The sequence below is a fragment of the Mus pahari genome, chromosome 11 (assembly GCF_900095145.1).
Source record: "Mus pahari chromosome 11, PAHARI_EIJ_v1.1, whole genome shotgun sequence".
Classification (NCBI taxonomy): domain Eukaryota; kingdom Metazoa; phylum Chordata; class Mammalia; order Rodentia; family Muridae; genus Mus; species Mus pahari.
Window position 1 is genome coordinate 5,416,809 of NC_034600.1, and position 10,452 is coordinate 5,427,260.

At 47.3% G+C, this 10,452-nt stretch overlaps 1 protein-coding gene across 1 annotated transcript in view; it reads left to right on the plus strand.

Moving 5' to 3' along the window:
- Window positions 1-10,452, plus strand: part of Lpcat1 (lysophosphatidylcholine acyltransferase 1) — a 48,863-nt gene that overhangs the window by 15,830 nt on the left and 22,581 nt on the right. The window contains exons 2-3 of the mRNA XM_021208255.1: window positions 1,529-1,671; window positions 6,256-6,470. Coding sequence (XP_021063914.1) covers window positions 1,529-1,671; window positions 6,256-6,470 — 358 coding nt within the window. The remainder of the gene's footprint in view (window positions 1-1,528; window positions 1,672-6,255; window positions 6,471-10,452) is intronic.

Here is a 10,452-nt window from a genome sequence, read left to right on the forward strand (position 1 = left end):
GGGCTTCCTCTCTAGCTCACATCTCTCCCCACCACTGTTGAATAGTGTTGCAGAGGCCTCCCTCCTCAACCCTCAAGTTTAGCAGTGTCAGGAAGCCTGCTGAGGGTTTCTGGGAAAACTCCTCATGGAAAATAAACAGGACTAACCCGGGGGGTGGGGTGGGGGTGGGAGGGAAACCACAGTCTGCAAAGCTGGGATCCTAGAAATCCTAGAAGCTAGTCAGGGGATGTGTCAGAAGGAAGCAGCAGTTGCAACAGCACAGGGTCAGCGGGGTATTAGAGGTGTCTCACCGGCGTCCTCCCAGCACCCCAACACAAGCCCTAACAGGCATCCTCCCAGCACCTCAACAAACACAAGCCCCAGCAGGTTACTTCCTAGCATTGCAAGCAAGCACCTGACATTAGAGGAACCCTGACCACAGCACTTTAGCATGTTGCATAAGAATAAGCATGATATCCCAATAGAGGCAAGAGAGGTGTTGGTAACGTTCTTACCTCCAAAGACATTAGACAGCTCACTGCTGGCTTGTGCGGGACTGGAGAGTCATTGCCAGCTACGAGATGCCATATGTAATCATTGCCCCAGTGAGTGAATTATGTGTTGGAGTAGATATTGGTAGCTGGATCTGTCCTGTCCTCAGGCCACATGCGACTGGTGGGACTTTAAAAGATGTGAATGTGGATTGACTATTCTCAGTGTCAAGTCCAATACCTTCCACTAATGCAGCACTTGGCTCTGCCCCACGGAGCCAAGCTACCACCACATGTCTTCCAAACTTAGACACGGGCAGCAACAACCTGGTCCTGTAGCCTCTGGCTGCCCTGAAGGGAAGTACCGGCTAGTGAGCCATGCCTCCCTTGGGCTCTGGCTGGAGAGCTGCCCTGACTCCTCTGCTCTTTGGTCTAAGGTTCGTCTTGCAATTCCGCTTATCCCTCACTGCTTTACCAATGTTGTGTCCGCATATACTATCTCTGTTCACATCAACAGTTTCTGCATGAGTACATATGTACACGTAGAAGCCATGAGATCAACTTCAGCTGAGATTCCCTGGGCACTTTGAGATTGGGTTTCTTACTGGTCTGGAGCTCGCCAAGTAGGCTAGGCTGGCTGACCTGTAAGTCCCTGAGTCCCATTAAGCCCCAGTGCTGGAATTTCAAGTTTGGGCTACCACGCCTAGCTGTCTTACTTGTGTTCTGGGGTTGAACTCATCTTCAGCTCCACCATAATGATGTTAGGGAGAGGTAGGAGGATATTATGTGTTGAACAGGCATGGGAGCCTGGCTCCATCATTGGGTGCCAGGTCCTCTGCATGGATGTGCTGTCAGAGTCGGAGCAGAGCTAAGTGCCAGTCAAGCTCTGCCTTGTTGTTCCCAAAGTGGTCCCTCAGTGTCTTTAGTAAGAAGTGGAGAATGGGAGCCACAGGGATGGCAATGCATTGTCTAGCTGTGACCTGGCTTTGCCAGGCTACAGGCAGCTCCAACCTGTTCTTAAGCAGGAGTGCTTAAAAAAATAACACCTGTTTTCCCAGGTGGCTTTCATGACGTTGACGCTGTTCCCCATCCGGCTCCTGTTCGCTGCTTTCATGATGCTGCTGGCCTGGCCCTTTGCACTCGTGGCTTCCCTGGGACCTCCTGATAAGGAGCCAGAGCAGCCCCTGGCCTTATGGAGGAAGTAAGTAGCTCTCTTGGTTGGCAGTCTGCATGGTGTGCGTGCGTGCATGCGTGCTTGTGTGTGTGCACACGTGCGTGCGTGGGTGCCTGCGCACCATGATTATTGTCACAATGTCACTGCTCACCAGTGTGGGCCTGTCTCTCCCTTTCTAAGCCTGCTTTTACTGAGACATGCTATCTTCTTGCTGCTTCCTTTGAAACTAGCTTGTTCCTTCCTGTGTTTTGCTCTGGTCTTTAGGCTTCGTCTTCAGAGTTCTCTGGGTTATGTGGCTGCTATACACATGTCCCAGAGCACAGAGGAGATTCCCCACCACCATGGCCTACCATGTTCCAGAACCCGTTCTGTCTCTTGATGGCATTATAATTCAAACCAGAGCTTCCAGGCCACCCTGAACCAGCTCTGGATCTACTGGTGGGAGTTGCAGAACACAATCTGCGTAGGCCAAGTGGACAGCTCTTAGGCTGAGGTGACCCAGCACCCCAGTGACACAGGTCCCTGCCTCAGCCCCCACAGTGTGGGTGCCGTGGGCTGGGGAAGGAGCACACCTTCCAGGTGTATTTAAAGCAGTTTCTGAGTGGATTGTAGCTGACACACCCTGCCCACCCGGGGTCACTGAAAGTAGACAAGCCTGAGTCTGGTATTTGATGCCTAAGCCTGCTTTATGACCAGACTTGAGAAAGATGAAGCTCTGGCTAGAATAGGCTGGAGCCAGACAGTCCTGCCCTAGTGGGAACCTTGTAGCAGTCCATGCCTTCTGAATGGTGGACATTGTTGCTATAGGCTGTGTGTCTCTCAGGCCCAGATTGGGCCTTGCCTATAAATGTTAGATACACATGAACCTCATCTGTCCGAAGATGATGGGTATGCTGAGAACACAGCCAAACTGAAGCTCCGTTAAACCACTCACAGTGTCAAGATGCCAGAGACACTTTAAGTGGTTCTCTTTTTGTCTTTCCACCTGACCCAGGTGTCATACCCAGAGCTCTAAGAATGCCCTGCTGATTGATGTCTCTAGATCACACTGTCAGCTTAGAAAGACAAATAAATCCTTGCTGGGAGTACTAACAGAGAGGCCTTACAGGCCGGATCTGACTGCTATGCAAATCCTGAAACATTCTATACTTTCACAGGGACATGAGTTGTGTGGGTATGGGGGGGGGGGCTCTGTGTCCCCTAAACCTAAAATGTCACCACTTGGTGCTCTGTGAACTGAGTGTTCATGCAAACTGTCCAGCCTTTTTTTTTCCCTTCCTTGTGAGGGCCCGATGCACAAGATGTTTTATTCAGGAGAGAGGCAAGAGGGGACTGCATCTTCTAAACTCCAGCTCTCTGGATGTCAGATCACAGTCAGACCTGAAGATCTGTGAGCACCCAGTGTGAGTGTTAAGTGAGACTGGTCAGGGGTGAAGTTGTTGCTTGCTCTCACTTCTTCATTATCTGAGATTTTCCCAACCCTCTGAATGGCATGTTTTGTTGTGACTATCCTTTAAAAGGCAAAAGACCATAAAATATGAGTCTGGTATGAAATATAACCAAGCACTTCAAATCTAGGCCAAACCAGATCCTGTTTTTGAGTGTGCTTAGTATAGAAGAATTTTAATCCAGCACCATGGCTGCTCTGGCAAGGAATCACATCCAAAGACCTTCTAGGTCTGAGTGATCTGGCTGGAATACAGACACACCTTTAATTCCTCTGGCTACAATACAGACACCCCCTTACATCTTTAATCCTAAACAATGAAGGTAAAGTTAGTTTGTAGAAGGATGCATCTATGTTTGAAAGTGACATTTAACTGAGGGACAAAGTGATGAATCAGAGAAAGATTTGACAGAATGAGTCAGAAATTGGATACACCCAACTCTCACGATGGCAGACAGAAAAGACCTAAGAAAGCATTGCAGACGGGGTGGCAGTTTTACAGAGTCAGGTTGCAGGTGAAGACAGAATGAGCCAGAGAATGTTCTACTCTTTAAAAGGTTAAAACAGATGGCCAGACTTAGAGACTAAGCAGAGTAATTCAGCCAGAAGCCAAGGGAAGCCAATTTGAATCAGTCAGTTTGGAGAAGAGTTTGGGCCAGAACAGCTAAGTTGAACCAGCCTCTCAGTTATTGGGAACAACTAGAAAGTGTGGGCTTACCCAGCAGTAAGCCTCTGAGATGACAATTACATCTGGCAAATAAAGGTTACATTTTCAACTGAGTCCAGAAGTTATGCTGGGAAGCTGACTTGGGTGGATTTAAGGGTATTTGAGTAACAGGTGTTGGCTCTTGATGACAAGGGACTGAGGACACTTGCTGTTGCTCTATATGCTGCCTGGTGACAAAAGGACCTGATCACCCTTTCTTTCTTCCTCACTCCAGAGGCCCAGAGCAACAGGACCATCTTCAAAGTGGGTGACCCTCTCCCCACCTCCCCATGTTCCCCTGGCCTCTCCTGTGTACACACTCATTGGGCTTCAGCAAGCTACAAAGGGCCGCAGCAGACTACTTCCAACAGCTCTGTTCCTGGGTGTCTTTAAGTCACTCAGTCTGTTCACAACAGCTTCACTGCACAGATGTAATGCAAGTTTCATGTGTAGAAAAGAGGCTGAGATTTCTTATGACCATAATTCCCCTCGAGCTTTGTATGTCCTTGTCAGCTCAGGGTACATGCCATTGTGTGTGAGAGAATGTGTATGCATGTGTGTAAGGGTGCATGCCTAAGTGTGTAGATGAGTGTGTATATATGAAACATGTACATGCATGAATATACACACATGAGAATATGTGCATACCTATTGGAATGTGTGTACCTATTGGAGTATGCATTTAGATGAGAGTATGGATATGTGTTTAGATGTTGAAATATGTGTTATGTATATGTTGCTATATGTACATGTATGAGTATACACAGGTAAAAGTATGTGTGTATGTATACGTGTTGGAATACACATGTATATATAAAGATGATGGAGTGTATTTCAGTGTGGGAATATACATACATACATTAGTGTGTAGTGAACATGTAGGAGTATGCCTATTGTATTATATATGTGTGCATAGCTAGGAGTATACAGGTGTGTGTGTACATGTTGAAATGTGCATATGTATAGAGTGTATACATGTGTTGGCAAGTGTATGTATGTGCATGTACACATGTATATGTACACAGGTGAGAATGATGTACATACAATCATTTGATTGTACAGGTTGGAGTATATGTAGATGAATATGTGTACATAAGTGGAGAGTGTCATGTGCAGTGCACCCATGTACATTAGACCTACATATACAGTGCTGTGGCACATGAAGCCCTAGACACCATCATTCAGGATCTATGGGAACTCAGTGGATTTGTGGCCTTTGACTCTCATGGGTGCTTTTGATTTCTGGAAGGAGACATAGTAATAAGAAGCTTTAGTTATAGTGGTACAGAAAAGGCAGGTTTTAAAATAACTGGCTGCAGAGTAAAGTTCTGCTGAGTTACAACAGCAGATTCATTCATACTCAGGCTCGTGTTACATTTGCACAGCAAAACTGTTGCGAACAGATTGATGTTAAAGACGATTTTTTTTCCCCTGAATGAAGTTAGTAGCACTCAGATATTTCCTGAAAGAAATCTCAGTGACTGACACGGTTTTAAAAAGGAAGCTTATTTTAAGTTACTTTCAAAATAGAAGTCTCATAAAAATCACAGTGCTGCCTCTTGGTAGCACTAACCCCTAGACTGGCTCCTCTACCACCAGAGAATTCCCAGGGTGGGTCAGGCCTGCAGCCACCTCCAGCTGGTTCTTGGCTGACTGACAGGCAGCTTGAGAAGGGGCGTGTTCCTGAGAGCTCCTTGAGACTCAGTTCCTGGGTTGATAGGATGCAGTGTCGCCCAACTGTGAGATTGAAGGTCTGGAGTATCCTACCTTCTGCCCTCAGAAAGGAATCTCCTCCATCCTGGGGAGCTTCCTCTGTCTGTGGCATCCTAGCCACACCCTGTGATGTAAAGTTTTAAATTACACACATTCTTTGCTTTGCATTTGGACTACAGCCTTCTTTCTTTCTTTCTTTCTTTCTTTCTTTCTTTCTTTCTTTCTTTCTTTCTCTCTCTCTCTCTCTCTCTCTCTCTCTCTCTCTCTCTTTCTTTTCGTTTCTTTTCTCTTTTCTTTTCTTTTCTTTTCTTTTCTTTTCTTTTCTTTTCTTTTCTTTTGTAGTTTCAATATCTCTTCTTGCTTGTGGCAGAAAGAATATCAACCGTCCCCTCCCAATTCATCCTCAGTTCTCTAAGCCCTCCATGGTCAGGCCATTCTGTGGGGTAGTGCTGGCTTCCTGGGGCATCCAGATCAACCACTATCTGAAATACCTGTTGCACCTCTCAGGTAGATCTGTCTCTAAGACCTAGTCCTGCCTCCTCTTGGTTTTTGTTGAGGACTTTCTAGAGGGTCAAATTCTCTTCCCAGAGAGAGGATGTGGAAGAGGAGCTTAGACCTGATTAACCACTGATGCTTTCTTCTCTACCTGGCATTCTAGTGGGACAGAGTGCAGCATCATTGTCCCTTGCCCCTTCCATGCCTGTGCCGCGGCAGGAACTCAGTGTTGCCTATTTCTTTCTTGCAGGGTTGTGGACTTCCTGCTCAAGGCCATCATGCGTACCATGTGGTTTGCCGGCGGCTTCCACCGTGTGGCTGTGAAGGGGCGGCAGGCCCTGCCTACTGAGGCTGCTATCCTCACCCTGGCTCCACATTCCTCCTACTTTGATGCCATCCCCGTCACCATGACCATGTCCTCCATTGTGATGAAGGCGGAGAGCAGAGACATCCCAATCTGGGGAAGTGAGTGAGCACCTGAGAGTGGGTGAGACCGGGGGAGTGGGTGAACCCCCTGGGAACGGGTGAGGCCGCAGGGGTGGGTCAGACACCTTCTCACTGACAGGCCCTCACTATGCTGGTTTTGTCACTGTGGTTCCCTGTAGCATGAACTCCTTCATTTAACAGTACTGACATGATCCCCCAGTACTGTCATGTGCAGAGATGTGTGTCTGAAGTCTGTCTTGCAAGCATTCATTTCCTGAATCCCAGCAGTTCATGGTCTCTTGAGCGTCCGGGCAGCTGCTCCTGAGCACCAGTGACCCCCTACAGACCAGGAACAGCGGTGTCTTGAGGCTGCTGGTCAGATCACAAAACTTGAGTGGCTTGATGTAGCACAAGGCCTTTCTGTCACATTCTAGGAACCACGAGCCCAGGGTCACCGTGTATACAAGGGGGAAGCCCTCCAGAGTCTCCACGAGGGATCATCCTGCTTGTCTGATCTTGGCTGGCTTTCCTCTGTCCCTCATCTGTGTGTGTCATAGCTAAGAATTCTGTCAATGGATAATTCAAGACAGCCTCATTTTAAGATCCACAATTTCATCTGACTTTTTTTGTCTGAAAGGCCATGGCCACAGGTTCTGGGGTTGAGAAATAGTTCTCAGGCAAGTTTCTAGACATGGGGTACAGTGCTGGGGCGCCAAAGGGTTGTGGTGGTTAACTGGGTACTGTGGTGATTGTGGTAACTGTGGTGTCCCACAAGAACAGTGGAAGGAGGATGGTTCAACCTGATGGCTTGTGTTAGAAGAACCCACAGCTCTGTACCCCCATCACGATGAATGAATCTTTTGAGTAAATGGTGAGAAGAGAGACAGACTTGGCAGAAGGGCTCTATGCTATGTTCCACAATCCTGCTCTGTTGTGTGGGCACTCTGTGTCTGTGAGTAAATGTCCTGGGGTAACTCTGTGGCTCTGTGAGTCTCATGAACATAGCCACTCAGCAGCCTCACTTACACTGTAGAGCATAGGTTTGATTCTTCCAGACTGTGTGGGCAATATCATCCGAAAACAGGTGCTTCCTGATATCTTAGTTAGGCTGCCATTGCTGTGTTGAAACACCATGACCAAAAGCCCCTTGGGGAAGAAAGGCTTTATTTCAGCTTAAAGATACACACCACTGTCTGTCACTGGAGGAAGTCAGTGCAGGAACTCAAACAAGGCAGAGAACTGAAGCAGAGACCATGGAGGAGTGCTGCTTACTGGCTAGATCTTCCTTCAGGCCTTGCTCAGCCTGATTTTTATATATACCCCAGAACTACCTGCCCAAGGGGTGACACCACTCAAAAATGGATTGGGACCTCCCACATCAATCACTAATTAAGAAAATACGCTATAGGCTTGCTTGCTATAGGACAATCTGGTGGTAGCATTTTCTATGTCAATGTTTCTTCTCCAAAAATGACTTGAGCTTGTGTCAAGTTGTCATAAAACTAGCCAGGATACTGTCTAGTATCCCGATTTCTCTCTATATACCAGGCTCTCCTGCTCTTTTGAATTCAGAGAGACCTCTAAAATCTTGAGGTATGTTTGCCTGGGAGATGTGCAGAAGAAAGGACTCGGCTACCACTCTGAACTACCAAGCACTGTCCTTCTGATCGGGCCCTGATCCAACTGCCTCTCCTAGACTTCACAGAAATAGCCTGCTGTCAATTTGGCAGGGTTATAAGGAAATGTTTCTCACACTATGTAATAGAGGCACTAGATTTTTCAGGTGTGCCTGCAACCCAAAACATGTCCTCACTTTCATCTTTTTTTCCTTTGCTATTGAGCAGGCACTCTCCCCGTTGCATATGGAAACATTAAGGAACTGGCTCATGGCCACGGGGAAGCAGGTGGTGAGGGAGGCTAGAACCTAGGCAGATGGCAAACAAGGTCCTTAGCCCCAGACCAACACAGACATCCCTTCCCCCAACACAACTGTGACTTTTCAGAGGCATCTGGCAGTGGCTAAATCCACTGCAAACGGCCTTCACAGCTTTCTACTCGGGAAGTGTTGCCCACCCATGGGAAATGTGAGTTTTCACCCTCAGGCAACACTGTGGTCAGTATCCTAAGCACATCCAAGGCTCACAGACTCTGGGTGAATTCCTTTTATCCACAAGGTGCTGGTACCCAGCTGACTTGTGGTGTAGAGAGGTAAAGAAACCAGATTGGGGCTTGACAAGTGGTTTGTGGTTTGTATGGAGTATTAGATGGGAGTGTCTCATCTTTGTCAAGCATTTGTATCTGTCTCCTGATCTAGTTAGCCAGGACCTTACAGAGAGGCCACAAGAAGGCAGAAGGCGGGACTGTGTGTAGCTTTTGCACCTGTGAGTGGTACTGCAGTTCTTAGAGACAGAAATGAGCAGCCCAGTGTAAGGACACCGGTTATAAAACAACTCTGAGAAAGCAGGATTGCTCCCTTCTTGATGAAGCCCTTGGAGAGAAATGGAGCTGTTTGGACCATTGGCTTTAGATCTATCAGTCTGATCACAAATAGAGGATGTTACTGCACATGCCTGAGAAGTTGGATGAATTCCAAAACTCTTTTGGAAACTAGGTGGGGTTGTAATTGGCAGATATGCAGTTTTCCTTGATAACCCTGAAAGGTGTCACAAGCCCTAAATATCACTGTGTATGGCCCCTGGCAAAATACCATGGCCCGTTTGGTTTTACAGAGATGTTATTACTGTGCACAGAGGTTCTTTCTGAAGCCTTTGCATTTCATGGTCATTTACAGATAGTCCATAGACCTGAGACTGAAGGGTGGTGGCAACTTTATCAAAAATTTTCATTATCCAGGTACAGCGATGCGTGCCTATAGTCCCAGCACTTGGTCATTTGACTAAGGCATCAAGACCCTGTCTTTAGAGGGAGAAGAATATCGATTAGATTCCAAATATAGCTTCTCCCGGTCTGTTCCTTACCCAGCTACCTGTGAAGGCAGTGCGTCAGAGTAGGTACTTACTCTCCTGGGCATTCAGCTAAGGGTCACCTTTACTGCCCCCCCCCCCCCAAGAGCCCAGGATGTGATCTGGGTCCTATCTCAGAGCAGGGTCATGTAGGCATGCTTCCCCCAACTTCCAGCCTTCTTTTGTCCTGGGACAGACAGCTTCTAACTGTTGAAGAGATGAATGTTGAAAATATCTGAAGGGTTTCATCTTTAGGTCTCTGAGACTCAGGAGTAACCAACCTCTTAGCTGTTCTGTCTGTGAGTCAACTTTGATAATGTACCTGTCTTGGTGTTTTTCTCGCTGTGATACAACCCCACGACCAAAGCAACTTGAAGAGGACAGGTTTTATTTCTGCTTGCACTCCAGGTCACAGTCCGTCTCTGAGGGAAGGCAGGGCAGGAGCTCAAGCAGGGCAGAAACCAAAGCAGAAGCCATGGAGGAGTGCTGCTTACTGACTTGCTCCCCATGGTTTTCTCAGCCTGCTTTATTATACAGCCCAGGGGTATCACTCAATCATTAATCAAGAAAATGCTTCCCAGGCTTCCCTACTGGGAGGGGAGTGTTATGGAATCATTTTCTCAATTAAGTCCTTTTTCTCAGATAAGTCTGAGTTTGTGTTAAACTGACAAAACCAACCAGCCCAGTACCTGTTCACTCAGCAAACTGGTCAAGTGATGTTGAGAGGTAAAATGCTAAGGGATGAGAGTGTATTCACAGGCCTGTTGGGCAGGATTGTGTTGGCCCTTCACACAGCATGCATGGCCTGCTGGCAGCGAGCTGCCTTCAGGAGCAACTTGTCCATCAAACTGGAACCCTCAAAGATACCATCCTGGGTGCCCCATGATCGATCACTTTATCTTGTTCTATCCCTGGAGCCTGTCTTAGGGTCTCATTGCTGTGAACAGACACCATGATCAAGGCAATTCCTTTTTGTTGTTGTTGTTGGGTTTTTTTGTTTGTTTGTTTGTTTGTTTTCGAGACAGGGTTTCTCTGTGTAGCCCTGGCTGTCCTGGAAC